The 17,507-nt window shown below is 43.0% G+C and overlaps 3 protein-coding genes across 7 annotated transcripts in view; 2 read left to right on the top strand and 1 right to left on the bottom strand.

The window, feature by feature from the left end:
• The first annotated feature begins 99 nt into the window (after positions 1 to 99).
• On the top strand, positions 100 to 2,342 carry MRPS18C (mitochondrial ribosomal protein S18C). Its single transcript, XM_040582675.1, has 6 exons — positions 100 to 179; positions 306 to 367; positions 1,197 to 1,280; positions 1,711 to 1,768; positions 2,095 to 2,154; positions 2,235 to 2,342. The coding sequence occupies exons 1-6, from the start codon at positions 128 to 130 to the stop codon at positions 2,309 to 2,311; spliced, it is 393 nt and encodes a 130-aa protein (XP_040438609.1). The 5' UTR covers positions 100 to 127; the 3' UTR covers positions 2,312 to 2,342.
• Positions 2,343 to 2,943: 601 nt separating this feature from the next.
• Positions 2,944 to 10,513, bottom strand: ABRAXAS1 (abraxas 1, BRCA1 A complex subunit). 4 transcript variants are annotated; one of them, XM_040582631.1, is made up of 9 exons: positions 10,460 to 10,513; positions 9,285 to 9,371; positions 7,913 to 7,949; positions 6,221 to 6,287; positions 5,363 to 5,556; positions 4,590 to 4,709; positions 4,187 to 4,271; positions 3,606 to 3,714; positions 2,944 to 3,471 (listed from the first exon to the last, which is right to left on the bottom strand). In XM_040582631.1, the coding sequence occupies exons 5-9, from the start codon at positions 5,509 to 5,511 to the stop codon at positions 3,050 to 3,052; spliced, it is 885 nt and encodes a 294-aa protein (XP_040438565.1). In that variant the 5' UTR covers positions 5,512 to 5,556; positions 6,221 to 6,287; positions 7,913 to 7,949; positions 9,285 to 9,371; positions 10,460 to 10,513; the 3' UTR covers positions 2,944 to 3,049. The 4 variants fall into 4 exon arrangements, with proteins under 4 accessions (XP_040438565.1, XP_040438554.1, XP_040438543.1 ...); XM_040582620.1 differs by lacking the exon at positions 10,460 to 10,513 and adding an exon at positions 10,023 to 10,156; XM_040582609.1 differs by lacking the exon at positions 10,460 to 10,513 and adding an exon at positions 10,023 to 10,129 and having other exon boundaries at positions 9,285 to 9,375.
• A 5-nt stretch (positions 10,514 to 10,518) lies between these two features.
• The window catches only part of LOC121082931 (glycerol-3-phosphate acyltransferase 3-like), a 31,364-nt gene continuing 24,375 nt past the window's right edge, over positions 10,519 to 17,507 (top strand). For both annotated transcript variants that reach the window (XM_040582654.1, XM_040582645.1), the window contains exon 1: positions 10,519 to 11,602. The gene's annotated coding sequence lies outside the window, so the exon portion shown is untranslated. The remainder of the gene's footprint in view (positions 11,603 to 17,507) is intronic.

Raw genomic sequence — 17,507 nt, 5'->3', positions numbered from 1 at the left:
GGTGGTGGCCAATCGCCTGCCTCAAGCAGGGCAGGCCGGGCCCCATTGGCCAGCGATCGCTCTCGTGCACCGCGAGTCCGCGCAGGCGGAAGTGGGGCGGTCGAGGCGGGGCGCTGTGGGGGGTGTCATGGCGGCGCGGGCGGTGGGGACGTGGAGTCCCTGGCGCCGGCTGAGGCCGGGTGTGTTCCTTCTGCTTCCTCGTCCCTCCCCTGTCAGATGAGGGGCCGTGCCCCTCGGGGTGGGGGTGTGTGCGCGGCCGTTTCTCCCGCCGTGCTGTCGCTAACCCTATCGCTCTTACCTTGTAGCGGCACTGTGGGAGCAGCCGCGGCGGCTCCAGCATGAGCGGCCGCTCGACTCGTCCGACCAGGTGAGGCCCCCGCAGTAACCCGCGGGTGCTGGGGGGGGCATATCACCGAGTACTGAGGGGGAGGGTGGGGCATATCACCGGGTGCTGGGGTGTCTGTCCGTCACCGGATGCTGGAGCTCTGTAGCCCTGTATCTACCTGCGGTCACTTAAAGCAACTCTTAGTAACTCAAACTTGGAGTAAGAAACCTTTGGCAGTACTAACTGATTTCCTGTATATAGCTGGGAAAACCTGAGAGAATGCAGTAGGTATAGTTGTTATGTCATAAGAACATATTGTCTGGTACCAGTGAAAACTTTTAAAAACATTTTTTTGCCCAAATTCCAGCTATGTCTGCAAAAACAGTTTCTCCTTTCGCTCGTGTCTTGCAAGGATTTGGTGCTGGGTGGTGTGCTGTGAGGCTTGGGAGGCCTTTGGGAACCTCCCTGTTAAAGTGTGTGCGTGGGCAGGAGCTCCCTCGGGCCATTTGCTTTGATTTTATTTTGAGGAAAGCCTTGTGGCTTCTTAGACAGAACTACCTTACTACCAGCTTCTGTAGATACTGCCTTCCAAGTAAAGGGTGTAAGCACTATCCCACTGATTGCTTTAATTAACTTGTTACGTTGTCATTATTACTGAGATTTAAAAGGCTGTGTAGCAGTGAGACACCATTTAGATTGCTAGGTACTGAACACTGTGTAGAGAAATGGAGATAAAGGTATTGGAAAAACTTCAGTAACGCACTAAATACTGCTTTTGGTTTCAAGGCATGTTTTGCCCAAAGGATAAAAATAACGTATGTTCCTTATATTCTTGTGAAGCTTACAGATGATATTAATTCTCTAATTTCAGCCCATACAAATGGAGAACCCCTATAAAGAACCTCCAAAAAGATGTGTCTTATGTGGAATAAATGTGGATTATAAGAATGTGCAGGTGAGTTTGAAAATACCTGTCCTTAGATGAAGGTAACTGGTTCACTATATTTAAATATGCGTGTAGGAAGTCCACAAAAATAAAAAAAATTATCTGTGTAGGGGTTTAAAACTTAAGAGTAAGAATGTGTGCAGATAAAAGTCAAATAATGTAGCTGTGATAAGCTGTTCATCTACTAATCCTATATGCAGGTGTTAAGACTTCGTTATTTACCAAAGAGTCTTTGATTCCAATTCCACTGTGATATAGCTTAAATGATGTAGCACATTAAAATACTGTCTAGCTCCAAGCCATACTTCTTGTCTCTAGGTAGAACTGAGTTTTGTAAAAACAGATAAAAACCCAAAAAATAAAATGCAAGTAGTAAAATAAACTAATGCTCTCTGAAAAAAGTTCTTAAACTCACTTTGGATTTCTGAATTTTACATAGCTTCTTTCCCAGTTTGTTTCTCCGCATACTGGCTGCATTTACGGCAGGCATATAACAGGTATGTGAAGTATTAAATAATTTACTGGTTAATGTTCTTATTAGATGTTGTTCTTAGACTCATAAAGTAACTGTATATCAGCTATTTTTCCAAATAACTACTATTAACTCTATACATTTTGTAATAGCATTATTCTTAGTAGTATGCATAAAGGAATGAAAATATACCATAATTATACGTATTTTGTATTTAACATTATAAGCACATGTGTGTTAGTGTAGGAAGACTCACACAAAGCTAGAAGGAGCGGTCAGTAATATGTCTTTCACCCTTTAATGATTTGGTTATTGTTGACTTAAGAGACTAAAAATGATTCATCTCTTTAGGTTTGTGCAACAAGAAGCAGAAGGAAATTACAAAAGCCATTAAAAGAGCTCATGTGTTTGGTAAGTATGATAAGGCTTTTGAGTTTTCCAAGTCAAGCCTACTTTTCTATTAAGAAAACCTCCATTTTATCTTTCTACAGGATTTATGCCAGTTATGTACAAGAGCCCATCATTTCTCACAGACCCCAAGATATGTAATATCAAGTATTCAGACTAACACACTGTAAAGAAATAAACAATAAATCTACTTTTCTTGTCTATATACTTGTTTACTGGAAATGTGGTTGGCTAACATAATGCATCAATGACTGAAGGGTGGGTATCAGCTGCTTTTTTATGAAGTGTCAGGTCTCTGAAATTCATTGTCTGAAGGAAGTATGAAAGATGAAAGCAGCAACAGAAATTGGGAGCTGTATGGACCGCTTTGTCTGCTTACAAGTCTTGCTAACATTGAGGTGGCTGTATTTTCCCTTGCTGGATTGGAAGGGGGAGGGGAAAATAAACAAGTGCTGGACATGTAAGGATAAATTGAAGTATTTAAATTGTGGCACTTCATGTAGATGGCTAATTCTGTTAAGCATGTTACCTGTACTCATTTGATGCTCCCTGCCTCAGCTTCTGCTGAGGGTAGTACTGCTCCTTCAACAGCAGCTTCGGTTTGTATTTCTCTGAGGCAGTATGTGACAACTAGTTATGACTGCCAACATGCTGCTAGTGCAATCTTCAAACCCTGAGAGAGAATACACAGATCTAACTCTGGAAGGCAAAATGAGGGAATGTCATCCAATTTGTCTCTATGCCAGGCAGGATTTGTGCACTGGAAAAAAAAAAACCAACAAACCACCTGTATGTTTTGCAGAAATGCACTGTTATTTTCATTCCTGCTATAAAATGTCACTTGAATATGCTGGCAGTAGCTTTTGGTGCAAAGTCATCTGGACAAATCATTAACAGATCAAAAAGTAGGAGAGAGTGAGATTTCATTTGTGTCTCCCTTTTCAAAGATGTCCTCATCTGTTTCAGTGCTCATCAGCATAAACTTCCTTTCCTGGTCACTGTCCTCTTGGTCTTGAAGTAATTTTTGGTGAAGGTGCAGTGATCTGGATTTCTTGAATGACTTTGATCCTGTTATGGTCCCTCTGACCTTACGCTTGGTTAGGTGTCTTGTTTCAGCTTCAGTGAAGTCTCTTTCCTCTACCATAAGAGTCAGTTTGTCTATGACATTAATATTATGGTCAATGTTACAGCAGTTCTTGGATATCTGTTGGCCTTTGAAGGAAACAATACATGTCTGAAATCCAGAATTAGGGAAAAATGTTTGCAGTGCCTGACAAAGGAGAACATTCTCCTTTGGCTCTCCTGGGTCACCTCTGTCTTCTGAAAAAAAAAAAAAAAGCAGTGTGAGAATTGCAGTCCCTTCTGCACACTTCTAACACAATTGTTTTGGCTGCCGCAAGTTGAAACAACTTTGGAAGTCTCACTAAGATTTGCATTACATTTATTTCACTTACCTGAACAATTCTGTTGCTTTTTCCGCTTTATTTCTTCTTTTAATTGGCTCACCTCTGCTAAGAGTTTCTCTACAGATCGTTCACTGACTTCTACTGTAGAGCATATTTTCTGCAAGGAAAAGAGCATTTGATGGAATTAACAGTATTCATGGAAGTGACTTTAACCTTGTTGCAAAATCCCTAAAGGTACTCATGACTTCAAGCTGGATACAAAGTAGTGTTGTGTTGAACCTTGTGCTGAATGAGGTGCAAGACATTTTATTTGTTCCAAACTAAGCAAAGGAGATCTAACAAACTACAGATAGTACTCCTTCAAAATAATCTTCTTGTGAGAAATTATTAGTGGACTTGAGGATTTATTAGTGTACTTCTGATCAAATGGAAACTCAAGGCTTCAACTTTGTGAACTTAGTGTATGGCTACTAATAGTAAGTTGAACTCACTGATCTTTCAACATGCTTTTCCAAGACACAGCTTTGTTTCTCATGTGGTGCAAGATGGTGTACCTTTTGCTTGACTTTGTTCTGTAGTACTGCTGAAATCTGTAATTGTAACTGTATCGGCAGGCATGCCCGACTTACCTTCAGTTCCTCCTGCAAGGTGGCATACATCTCATTTATCTTATGAACCTCTTCTAAGGATCCATCTTCATAAAAGAACTGTGACCTGTGGACCAAGAGTATGACTGTATAATTGCAAGTTAATGATTCCAGTGCTTGCTTAGTAGGAGCTATAATGAATAAAGAAGCATTTTGAGCTTCAACACTAGGTGCCTGTGTTGAGACAAACAGCTGCCCTCGTGGCTAAGTATGGGCCTGGACTAATTTCCAAGTAGCTTGGAAAGGTAAATAATTGGAGGAAACTGGTCAACAAGCGAGCAGGGTACGGCTGTAGCATTTGCAAAAGCATTTAAAAAAACTTTTTTAAAGATAACTATACTTAACTGAAAGCTACAGCTAACAGTAAATGTGGCATATATTGTACCTGTGTTGTCTTACTGCTCTGACAAACCCGGAAGATACACAGGAACCAGACACTGTTCTGTAACCTTGCTGTTCTGCCATACCCAAGTTGGTAACCACCAGAGGAACTTTCTGGAAAAGACTTAAAAAGCAGGAGTATGAAAACATGACTTTTTAACACCCAAAGGCCTCTCTGATAGTTAAAGGTTCTTGACCATTAAGCATTCCAGATGAAAGTTGACAGTATAGTTCTTGCTTGGATGTATTGTATCACACACAGATGAATACTTACGGCTAAAGGAAAACTGCAAGAGCAACAAGAGTCTTGAGCTGTTTTTCTTCCCCCCATTTCTGAGTACAAGTCATGCAATAATGCAATACTTGCTTGTCAAGCCTAGCTTATGGGCAGCATGTCTCTGAAGATAACTGGAGGTTACCACCAATTTAAATATTTCAATGATAGGTGAAGGTGAACACCATGTGTAGTTGAAGTCCTATACACAAACCCAAACTTACCAAGAATGGTCTATGTGCACAGATGAACTAATAGTGTCTGCATGTTGACACTGGCACTACAGACAGTTATAAAGGCAAATCCCTGAACAGAACTCCAGGTAAGGTTTCAGCTGGGCTGTAGCAATATAAGGAGTAATCGTACCTACTGTGTAAGTTTCAAGGATAAAATAAAACAGTCTTAACTAATTCAGTTACAACAAAGAAAAAAACCCCACCTGTTCCAAATTATAGTACATGCTATGCTACTGCTTTATTAAAACTAGAGAAAAAACAAATTACCCTTCTTGTGGCCGATGTAAAGCATGTTCCAGTCTGTAAGTAGAGAAGCTTTCTGTCATCACGCTAGAGGTTAATAAAAGGAATACAAGACCCTGATTTGACAGGTGTGACTGTAAATTCTTATGAAGAAGTCTTTCCCGGAATGTCATGGTCTGGTCTGTGTTACGTCTGAATTTGTACCATCCTATTACACTCTGCAGGCAAAAGAAAATTTATTATTACTGTTGAATCATGTTGTCCCTGGTGTCACATTGAAGCAAATTAAGATGATTCAGTACAAAGTCACAAATCTGAATTCTTTGGTGATAAGTACATATTCAAGCAGGTAGTTAAGTTGAAACCCTTAGAACATCAAAGCCTAATTCCAGTGTGACAGCTTCTTTCTTTCAAAACCACATGTTGAACTGGCCTGTTTTCTGAGTTTGTTCTCAAGCTGAAAACTTTGTTGTGCTATTTTGCTGTTGGTCTCTTTCCAGCTTCTACTTTCCCTTTGTGAAACTTTGTTCTTTGGAGAAGATGCATTTTTTTGGTCAAGTGGTGCTTAACTGCTTGAATGAGCTGACCTCAACTGATCTCAAGGTAGAAATTGGTAGAATTCCTTTGGGATATTCAAACTGTTCACTTGAGAAATTAATAAGAAAGAAATGAAGTTGTGACATATATGTAGGCAAACCCTAGTAAAAAATAACCTAAACTCATCTTTCAGGGGGAAAAGATGATGCAGGTGCCTTGACCAGCAGTGAGGGACAACATGCAAGTTTTAAAAAAGAAAAAAAAGCTTGGTACAAGAGGTATCCAAAACAGCCCTCAAAATTTGAGTGAGCTCCTTGGTAAGATTTAGGTTTGAAAATAAAATACCTTCTTACAGCCTGATAGTATTTTCTTCAAGGCAACTTCATTCAGTTCTCCTGCAGAATTATAAAAGCTAGAAGAAAATTAGGGCAATTAGAAGAAAAAATATGATCATTTAGGGTGGAAAAAGACCTTTAAAATCATTAGGTTCAACCATTAACCCAAGACTGCCAAGTACATCATGAAACCGTGTCCCTAAGCACCACATCTACATGTTTTTTAAACGCCTCCAGGGACAGTGATTCCACCACTTCCCTGGACAGCCTGTTCCAATGCCTGACCGCCCTCACAGTGAGGAATTTTTTCACAATATCCAATCTAAACCTCTCCTGGTGTAACTTGAGGCTGTTTCCTCTTGCCCTTGACACCCACCTGTCTAAAACCTCCCTTCAGGCAGTTGTAGAATGATAAGGTCTTTCCTAAGCCTCCCTTTTCTCCAAGCTAAACAAGTCCAGTTCCCTCAACCACTCTTTGTAAAACTTGTTCTCTAGACCCTTCCCCAGCCCTGCTGCCCACGCTCCAGCCCCTCAGTGTCCCTCTTGCAGTGAGGAGCCCAAACCTGAACGCAGGATTCCAGGGGCGGCCTCACCAGTGCCCAGTGCAGGGGGATGGTCACTGCCCTGGTCCCGCTGGCCACGCTGTTGCTGACACAAGCCGGGATGCTGCTGGCCCTCCTGGCCACCTGGGCACGGTGCTGGCTCATGCCCAGCTGGCTGTCAACCAGCACCCCCAGGCCCTTTCCACCAAGCAGCTTTCCAACCACTCTGCCCCAAGCCTGGAGCATTGCGTGGGGTTGTTGTGACCCAAGCCCAGGACCCAGCACTTCTTGTTGTTAAAACCTAAAATGCTACGTTAGAAATAAGTACTCCCTAGCAGTGTGGCAATCATCTCACTTTAATAGCTTTTTTTGCCCCCTGGTAAGCATAAAGATATGCTGACACAGCTTCTCTGCTGGGACAGTGCAGTTAATTTCATTACTCAAATAGCTATGCAGGGGGTCTCGTACAGCCCAGATGCTGTTCTGGCATCAAGTGCTACTGGGGCACAAGTTAAAGGTAGCATCTATGTTCTCTCAGCTATGAAATGGTAAGATGTGGTCAATTTGATACAAAATTCCTTTATAGTAATATCTGGGTTCATTAGTTTTCAGGAGGATTTGAGAAGGAAATCGTGCTGATTCTCCCCTTACAGGGTTGTAAACCTGCACAGCTGTGTTCCCATCTATGAGGGAACTATATTAGTCCTTGAAACTACTGCTGCTGTGGGGCTAACAAGTGTTTCTTTTTCTTGACCCATTGACAAGTCTGTGGCTGATGCTACCTTTCTCTCTCTTTTTTTTTATTTTTTTTTTTTTATTTGAGGGAGCGGGGTTGGAATGTATGCTTTTAGAAAAGCAGTGGGTTTTTTTCAGTAGGTTGACAATATTCTGTAGTTCGTATGGTATAACTCACCAGAAGGTGCAACATGCTATACCTCTATTTCTATATGTATAGATAAACACCAAAAAAAGACATGCAGAACCAACATGGAAATAACATAAGGCATTTTGCATCTTAATTCCAAGAGGTTGACGTGGGTACTGTAGTTACAGCTGGGTTGTTTTCTCAGTAATGTAATACAAGTTTAGGTCCTGAAGGGTTCAAGTTAGGGTGAATTTTAACTTTTTCGTATCCCTTTACTTAAGATTAAGATTCTTACCTGAACAACTGGTAGCATGGAATGTGCTTCTGTATATCTGGAAAGAGACGGTAATATTACTCTGGGTTCATCAGTTCAAGATGTATGCTATAGGCTATGATCAGAATTAATCTGATAGAAGCACCAAGAAAGAATTCTATGTAATTTCTTAAGATCAAATGCATTAACATCTAATTAAATATGCTTAAGAAAGGAAGTATTTTTTAAAAGGATTCTAATACATTTTTCAAAAGTAAAGGGAATGAACCACTTACATAAACTGTATTTTTAATGTTTTGTCAAGTGAAAAATCAATTTGGGCACTTATTTTTCCCTTCCTTCTGTTTAGAACCGCAGTATGTAACATGAAAGATTTCACTTGAGTTGCTCTGCAGCAAGGCATGAATGCTGTTAGGAGGATGAAGCTGGAGAACAGAAACCCATAGGGCAAATGATAACTGGAAGACTGACTACCAGAAAAAAAATGGTAGGTGATCGAATGGCAATCTAAATCCTTTTTTTACCTAAAGTCTCCATTACTTTCATTTTCACAAGTAAACTAAAAAAAACCCCAAGCTTTGGAGGAACTAACTCTGCCTACAAGAAAGTGGTGATTGGGTGACTTGATCAATGCCACCACAAAAAACTCCCCACATTTTTAGTTCATCTGTGGCACTCAGTGGAGGAAAGCGTTCACCTTAATTGTATCCTAGAGCAGAACTAGAAAAAGGCATACAGGTTCTCCCTACCATATTTTCAGGAAGATTGGAAAGAAGGCCCATACTGTATAACCTTGTTCTCTTTTTGTGTAACTGCATTTTAAATAAATGGAGTTGAATATGTGGGCGCATATACATATGTTTTTGTTAAGAGCTAGTAGAAAATGCCCATGCAATCGAATCTCGTGAAGACTATAAAGAAAAAACACATTTGGCACCTGTTCAATGAAATATATAAACAGTTTGCAGCCTTCACACACAGTATTTTATACGCAGGTAATGGATGCTAACACATTACAGTTTGCTTCACTGAAATAAGCCAAATTTTTCCAGGGCAACTGAAACCCAGGAGAGTTTATAACATGGCCAAGACAAATAAGGATTCTAAACCCTAAGTTAACTTTATTGTGACAAGATGTTTGGCAAAGAGGAGCTATTCAAGGAACTAAGAGCTACTGTTTCTGTTAAATTATTGTATTTTCTACAGTAAAATTGTAATTTTTTTAATCAATTGTTATAAAAAAACTTTTCCATGTTTGTTTTATGTCAACATGGATCCCAGGATCTAGCAGCTTTGATCTTGCTGTAAGGTGCTGACTGCCCTCATCAAAACTGTAAAAAGTCATGTATTGCCTGAAACCAAGATTGGTATTAAAAAATGCGGACAGACTAACCAATGGTATAAACAACTTCAACATCATCCAGCTGTGAGTCAGTAATGCTGTTCTTGGCTTCACCTTTCACATCTCCAAGGAGAAAACCTTCCTTTAAAGAGGGAGACAAAAAAAAACCAAACACATTTGCTTTACCAGTAGCATTGACAGTAACATTCTCTCTGTTACCAGTGTAAATGTATTCAGGAGGGGGAAAATGCTATCAAAATCAACGTGGGTTGGTTGTTTTTTTTTTTAACAGAATAGGTTCTCACTCATTTTTCAGTACCTGCCTGTATTTAAGGGGAAAAAAAAGGTTGGAATGTGTACTCGGCTGTTCCATTCCTGGTGTTTTCATTCACAGGTGAGCAGCCTGCGGCGGCACAGCCGGTGCCCGCCCCCGAGGCCCGCAGGCCCGGGCAGCCTTTCCGCCAGCCCCGGCACCCAGGCCGCCGCACCAGGCCCGCATCTCAGCGTTTCGAGACCCCACCTCGGCCCTCCTGCCATTACCAGCACGGGCAGCAGCCGCCGCTACAGCGGCGAGGGATGGGCGCTGCCAACCCTGCCCCGGCACGGCCCCGGGCCCTCCTCAACGGCCGGGTCGGGGCGGGCCTGCGGCGGGCGGCAACCCTCCCTCACGGCGGGGCCGTGGGAGGCCCGGCGGCGGGCTGCCCCCGCACCAGCGGCCGACCCTCCCTCCGCTCCCCCCGCCCGCCGTGCCTCTCCCGCCCCTCCGGCGGCGGGGCCCGCCGCACCCACCGTGTCCGAGTCGGTGCTGAGGTGCTGGAAGGCGAGGGCGCCGAAGACGAAGCCCGAGAGCAGAGCAGACGTGCTCTCGCCCTCCATGCCCCCGACAATGGCGGGCCGCGGCGGCGGGAGCCCCCAGCGGCCGCCCGTGGCAGGGCAGGGCCCGGGCGGGCACATCCGATCCCCGGGAGCGGCGGGGGGGGGGCGGCGGCGGCGTGCGGGGCTCTGGCGGCGGGGGGGGGGGGGGGGGGGGCGGCGGCGGCGGCGTGCGGGGCTCTGGCGGCGGCCTGAGCCGGGCCCGAGCCGCGGGTTCTCCTCAGCCGCCTGCCCTCGCCCCCACGCTCGCCTCAGGCCTCTCACAGCCTCTTCCCGCCTCCCGCCCGGCGACGCTCGCTGCAAAACCAGCCCTTTGGCTGGCCTCAGATAGCGTAATTCTGAACTCTGAATACCTATTTCGGTTTTACCCTTCAAGGTGACAGAGTGCTGCGATTTAAGAAGGCGGCTCGGGTCCCCTGTGGCTCATGGGTGGCTTCTGGAGGGATGGGCGGCAGGTGAGGCAGCGGGGGCTGTTCCTGAGGGTGAGGTGGGTTGTCTGGCCCCAGCGATAGCAGCCAGTCCCTGCCTGCGAGCTCCATGCGGAGCTCCAGGCCGAAGGCTGGGATCAGCCCTTGTAGAAGCACCTTGTTGATGTATACTGAGAGCTTTAGTAAAGCATCAAACCAGCATTTAAACAGAGCTGCCTGGCCCGCATCATCCAGCTGGGAGTGTGGGTAAAGCAAGCTGTATTTCTGTCATCAGAGCAGGAGGATTGTGTCATGCCAGCCTGCAATGTTGTAGTGACAAGTTGTTGGTAGTGGTGGGGGGCTACAGGGGTGGCTTCTGTGAGAAGCTTCCCCCATGTCTGACGGAGCCCAAGCCAGCCGGCTCCAAGGTGGCCCCACCGCTGGGCAAGGCCAACCCATCAGTGGCAGTGGTAGTGCCTCTGTGATAGCATATTAAGAAAGGGGGAAAAAAATGCGCCAGCAGGAGAGAGGAGAGAAACTATGTGAGAGCAACATTTCTGCAGACACCAAGGTCAGTGAAGGAGGGGGAGGAGGTGATAAGGCATGGCGTTGGCTGAGCTCCTTTCTATAACAAGGTTGTACCTTTTGAGACAGGACATGCAGCTGTGTGCCTGGAGATGCACTGTACTGTTTAAGATTGTGATGAGAATCTTCTGAGTTAATAACCTAATAAATTGTAATAATGAAGTAATAAAATGATAATGCCAAACAATGATTTGACAGCAGTAAATGGTACCACTTCTTCCTGAGACACGCACTGAGTTTGCAGAATGCATGTTTTGTCTTTTTTCAGTAGTCACATTTTCCTTCTTTTTAATATTTGTAGTAACATGTTTTTTTACATTCTAGCAGGTGTTCCTGATCATGTCAGCCAGAAGAAAGGTCTAGAAAAAAATTTCAGGAAGGGAGAGTTAAAAATGACAGCATTCTTCGAAACATGACCAGAGATCCCATCTAAAGACCACAGGAATTTTTCCCCTTCGCTTCAGGAGAGCGAATGTTTGATTTCATGCCTCACCAGAGCTATAGGTAAGCATATTCTTAGCCTTAGTCATTCATTTCTGACTCTCGAAATAGGATTTATGTTCCTGTGGTCTTTCAAGAAGAGGTACTTCCATGGTTTTGGCGTCTCATGCATGTATTTCCAGGTTGCATATAAAATCAATCTTTTTAGTGCAATTTCTTTTCCCGTAAAACTTGCTGGCAGGATTTAGAAGGAGAGTGGTTAGTTCTGGCATTTTTACATTTAAATAAAATTCCTTAAGTATTAGTTAAAATACATGTGACGGGTGCCAGTATTTAGAAGATGAAAATGGTTGTGATGCTTATCTGTTGTCACAGTGGAGAGAGGGACCAGCTAAGACTTTCATATCTCAGCATGATCAGCATGCTCATAAATGATCTAGGTCACTGAATAAGGGGGTGACGAGTCTCCAGATGATACGGAATGACTAACAAGATTAATGGGTAAGAGCTAGTATGCATTTCTTGCAATGCAGGCCATGTGTTACTAAATGAATGGGCAGTAAGTACAACACAACTGAAGTGATACATTACAACAGATGACTCCATTATGGAGCGCATTGCCATGGTGGAGGCAGCAAGAACAGATGGATATTACCAGCTTCCATAGCCATTTGTGGAGAAAATGATGAAAGCAGACATGAATGCTGACATCTTTCAGAAATTGCCCCAAAGAACCCTGTGCTGTAATTGCAGTCACTCCTAAGTCAGAACTGTGAGAAAATTTTATGCATTTAATCAAGGCAATAAATTTTGGGCATTGACAAAGAATTTTATTGCATTCAGCATTGATGATACACCATCCATATGCAAGAGTTATATTGACAATATGTGAGATGTGTGTTGCTGGTCATGTAATGCCCAATACTGTCGTGCTTTAACCCTGGCCGGCAACCAAGCACTATGCAGGTGCTCCTCCTGCCACAGTGGGATGGAGGATCGGATCGGAAGAGTAACTAACAATGAGAAAACTCATGGACTGATACAAAGACAGTTTAACAGGTAAAGCAAAAGCCATGTGTGCAAGCAAAGCAAAACAAGGAATTAATTCACCACTTCCCATTGGCAGGCCTCCTTTAGGAAAGCAGGACTCCATCATGTGTAATGGTTACTTGGGAAGACAAATGCTATAATGCCAAATTCCCCCCTTCGGCCTCTTTCTTCTTCCCCCAGCTTATATACACTTAGCATGATGTCCCATGGTATGGAATACCCCTTTAGCTGGTTCGGGCCAGCTGTCCTGGCTGTGTCCCCTCCCAATTTCTTGTGCTTTTCCAGCCCCCTTGCTGGCAGGGCCCGAGAAACTGAGAAGCCCTTGACTTAGTATAAACATTATCTAGCAACAACCAAAACCATCACTGTGATATCAATGCTGTTCTCACACCAAATTCAAAACACAGCATTGCACAGCTTCTAAGAAGAAAATTAACTCCATCCCAGCTGAAACCAGGACACCTACAAGTCTGATGGGTATCTGTACATTGCTGAGGCAAACAAATGCAGTCAGAATGTGTAGTGGACTTCCCGCTTTTGTGATACAAAACCACAAGCCCTTTGTAAGCTACAGGACATGATAAATAAGGTTCTGTAATTGTTGCATTTATCTGGTGTGGAAACAATAGTGCTGTGTGGTCAGAGCTAAATGTGTTACAGTCATCGTAATGAGTGATACAATACTTAAACATACTTCTTCAATGTTTTCATAACTCAGCTGTTGATGGCCAAAGATAAACTGTAAATAGCACAATCTTACCGCAGCCAGATATAAAACAAGATCTGTTTAGTGGCATAGACAGGATCTGTGCAGACCTGAAGAGCAGAAGACATAGATCAGTTAGAGTATGAATGCAGAGGAATGGATATTTGCACTTTAGTATGTGAAGACAGTGTGGTTTCCATAAAAAAATGTTGCATCTGACAGTGCTTACCATGCAATAGGTGATCGTTAAAATTATTCTGGCCTTTTGGAGGATTTTTCACAAGTGAAGTGTGAACCTCCGTCTTGGTAAAAATGAAAACAAAACTACCAGAGATTATTTCACCCTCAAGTAGTAATCAGGTGAGGAGTTTGCTGAACGTGAGGTTGAAACATTGAGAAGATACAAGCAAAAACCAAAAGGACCTTTTTTTTGTTGTTATAGTTGGTAAATTTTAATTTAAAAAGAGGTCTTCTCAGTAGTTTTCACGTACGAGTACACACATCAGAATTTCTCAAGTGCAGAATGCTCAGGTTGGTCCTGTTTGAAAAACTTACCTTGCAGAACATAATCCTGTTACCCCTGGCTGTTAAGAGATGCTGGGAAATCAGCCCGGATTTGCTCTCTTGACTTTTGTGTCATTGACTTACAGGGCTTTTCTGAGTAGATCAATCTGCTTTGCTGTCTTTGTAGCATGGCAAAACTTGTATAGAAATACTAAGGAGCCCTACAACTGGAGTCAGAGGAACAATTTTAGCAACAGTAACACCTTTATGTGCCTAATGACAACAGCTAGGGTGTATACTTCTTGCTGTAAGCAACTTTTGATCATGTTGCAGCTCAAAACAAGTAAACAATATACCCTGTATACTTAGTCTAAAAAAGAAGATAAACGGATGGAAGATTGACCACGATTGATAGTCATGGAGACTATTGTCATTTGCCTCAGGTAGAAATACCTCTTTGTTAACCTGTAGGGAATGTATTGCTTCCAACATCTGAAGCACCACCTGACTAAAGTTGGTATGTCAGTGCTCTTTTGGAATAGTATCTGCTAGAACATACAACGTTCTGGTAGTCTGGTACAAAAAGCGTTAATAAGAAAAGCAGGCCAGTATTGGCTGCAGACTCTCCTCTATGATGACATCCTTCCAAGCATCCTTTGGAGTCACTGGAATGCTTAGTATTGGACAGGAAGGAGACATATCTGGAAAGAGCGGTTCCCAAAATTTCTGTGACTGTGATTCCTTCGCTTTATAGGCCATGCTGAGTGTTCTTTCTAGTCTGTGTCCACAGTAGGTAACATACCAAACAGAAGGCAAAACCATAGTGGTGCTCTTTGAAAGCTATATCCTATTGCAGTTTTTATCTGTTCACAGTGTATATACACCTGCTTGAAAGATGACTGCTGTATAGCCACTCCTATGAGGAAAAGGCAGTTTATGCATGATTTAACTTTTCCGTGTAAGGCACTACAGATAGGCAGAGGTCAGTGCTTCTCTTTGCAGTGAAAAAAATAAATTGGTCATAATTCTGGTTCCCTCAGACAATTGCAAGACATTGCCTAATAATAAGAAATTAGCAGAATGACCTCAAGGATGGAGAGCCAAGAGCAGGCAGCTGACACCCATTTTTATCTCCTTCTCATTTCATTAGGAGACCAGGAATATCTTCATTGTTTCAAGTGAATTTCTTATGCTTGCAGGTGTAAATTTGGGATTCATTAAATTAAATGGAGCTTTGCTCTTCAATTCCTCTTGTGTTACCAGCATCCCTTTCTTCTAAGTTGGATTTCATTCTTCCAAATGAACAGAGAGTTTTATGCATCATCTTGCTGCTTCTCCTGACATATAGGGTACTTCTTCATAAAGAAGTGATTGTAGTTATTTGGTATAAATTAATCAGCTGTTATTTACTGGACCTTACAAATGAGTGAAGCTACATTCTGCTGCTGCATGTGTATTTAAATTATTTGCAATACCTTCACACTTCTGGATAAAGTATCTCTTCCAGCCTCAAAACGGACATGATTTCAACCAGCTAGCTGTTGGTAAAATGGATAAACACAAGATGGGCAGAGGAATGACATGCAGAAGGTCTGTTAAGTCAGCGGATGGCAGAGCTAATTTTAAAAAAACCTAATACTTCTTAATTAATTAATATTAATTTAATAAAGAAAGTCCTAATGCTGAGGAATTTTCTGTAGCCCCATCACGAGTGGTAGTTATTCAGCTCGTAGTGTTGGATGCATGTCTATTTACACTGGAATTTGACAAACATACATTGCAGTGGTTCTTTTGAAATAATAAAACCCCTCAATGATTGCAATAGCAGCGTAATAAGCTATGCCAGCTTTCTGGCTGGAAATAGGAAGCTGTGATATGAATTGTCTGGAGAAATAAAGAATTTCCTTTTTTTTTCACATCACAAGCGGGTGCATCACTTTTATACAGAGATACAGTTCAAGTCCAGATTTATTCTATAGCAATCCTGAGTGCTTTGCAGTTAAGTAGACCTGCTTTGACCATGTCTCAGTTGTTTCCATGCTCATGATCCCAAGAGCAGAAAGATGCTTTAGAAGCTTTGCCAGCCACTTTTGATAGAAAATTATCCATGACTGAACTTGTTCATGATTGGACCAGTTCCAGTACTCAAGCTCATTCTTTAGTGCTTTTGGGGACAGTTTTCCATTGCATTAGGTTTTTTGTTCTGTACTGTTAATAGGCAGATGTAGAATTGATTGGAATCTTTGTGATTTCTGTGTCATTCCCAGTTTGGGTGGTTTTGCTGTTTGTTTTTGCTTTGTTGTTTTGGTTGTGTGTGTGTGTGTAGCCCCAACCATGTGACATTAAAGGTTTGCAACAGAACAGTAAGAACACTGAAATTTTGCATGATTTCAGGAGGTACAAAGTGGATAAAGTAAAGATCAGAAGAGACCTGGCATTCTAAATCTTGTAGTACCTTTGGGCTAGATAGTTTGGCTACCTCAGTAGAGAGGCTGCTAGCAACTCTTCATATTTCACTATGTGGGAACGCCATCCCTATAGCCTCCCCTTTCACAGCCCTGCAAGGGGCTAGGCCTCCCAGGCTGGCCCAGGAACTCAAGGTGATGCTTTCACTGCAGTGCGTTGTTGCAGTGCTGCATGTCCAGGAACACACTGAGTAGAATGGGTGTAGTAATCGTGGCAAATGTGGCAAATGTGACATGTTGGGTGAAAAGCAATAGATTGCTAAAGCCTCTCTGTTTTATTTGTTCCCCCTCCGAACCTGTTCTGCTTTTTTTTTGGGTATGCCTGTGATAGTTGTCTCAGTAGCCCCCAGAAAATGTCGTATGACTTGGACTGAGTGGTTTGCCAGGGAAAAATGTAACTGACAAAGGGCTGCAGTCCCATCCTTCAGCATGATGGATGGGTGCTCATGGGAGGAATTGGCTTGCTTACTGGTTTTTTAGAAGGCGGCAGGGAAGAATTACGGTGTCTGTGCTACTGGTGTGGCGGGGAATATGACTTTGTAAGGGTTAGACAGACAGTGCAAATGATACAGTCTTGCAGGATGGAAAGCAATTCTTCCTCATCCAGAAGGGGAAACCTTCCTCCCCCCAAGGCAGGGAACTCTGTATTTCCCTCTATCCTTTTAAGAAGGTCCCTCTTTTGTGTGCCTAGGCTTATTGCTAAGACATTCCATTAAGACAGTCACCACACCTTCCTGTTAATTCCTGGTGTACTATCAATACTTCATTTCACCCACCTTTCCAGCCTCAAATTAGGTCCCAGAAACTACCTCCACCCTCCCGCCCACAAAGTTTTTAGCACCCAGACGACATGCATACTGATCGCCTGTGCCAAGGCTGAAGGTAGCTATTTGGAGATGTGCTGTGTTGTGCCACAGGATCAACCCCCGCTCATCCAGCTCTCTACCATATGCCACCCTCAGGAATGTGTGTTAGCAGTGCAAGCCACTTGAGGAAGAGACCACAAATGAGAATGTAGGGAATGGCAGCTAAACAGAAATGGCTGAGCAAAGCTGTTTTACAAATAATGAAACATTGTTCCTAAAGAAGCCTAGAACTAGAGTCTTGGTGAGGTGCATCAGAAATCGTGGGTAATGATGTGCCTGGCAGCAGCAGTGTAAGTGGGAGAGTGTGGGGCTTGAGGTTGCCAGTGAAAGAAAGCAATGGACAGGCAGAAATATTAAAAAACAAACCAGTGAGGTTT

The sequence above is a fragment of the Falco naumanni genome, chromosome 1, assembly GCF_017639655.2.
Source record: "Falco naumanni isolate bFalNau1 chromosome 1, bFalNau1.pat, whole genome shotgun sequence".
Classification (NCBI taxonomy): domain Eukaryota; kingdom Metazoa; phylum Chordata; class Aves; order Falconiformes; family Falconidae; genus Falco; species Falco naumanni.
Note: the sequence above shows the minus strand (reverse complement) of the source record. Positions and strands in the feature narration are given on the sequence as shown.

What these genes read in the sequence shown, in the direction of transcription:
- MRPS18C (XM_040582675.1), top strand. Translation starts at nt 128, where the DNA reads ATGGCGGCGCGGGCGGTGGGGACGTGGAGTCCCTGGCGCCGGCTGAGG. An exon ending in CTGGCGCCGGCTGAGGCCGG is followed by an intron (nt 180 to 305) that starts GTGTGTTCCTTC and finishes CTTACCTTGTAG; the next exon opens with CGGCACTGTGGGAGCAGCCG. An exon ending in TAAAAGAGCTCATGTGTTTG is followed by an intron (nt 2,155 to 2,234) that starts GTAAGTATGATA and finishes ATCTTTCTACAG; the next exon opens with GATTTATGCCAGTTATGTAC.
- ABRAXAS1 (XM_040582609.1), bottom strand. Translation starts at nt 10,109, where the DNA reads ATGGAGGGCGAGAGCACGTCTGCTCTGCTCTCGGGCTTCGTCTTCGGC. An exon ending in TCAGCACCGACTCGGACACG is followed by an intron (nt 9,376 to 10,022) that starts GTGGGTGCGGCG and finishes CCCTCTTTAAAG; the next exon opens with GAAGGTTTTCTCCTTGGAGA. An exon ending in TGAAGTTGTTTATACCATTG is followed by an intron (nt 7,950 to 9,284) that starts GTTAGTCTGTCC and finishes GTCTCTTTCCAG; the next exon opens with ATATACAGAAGCACATTCCA.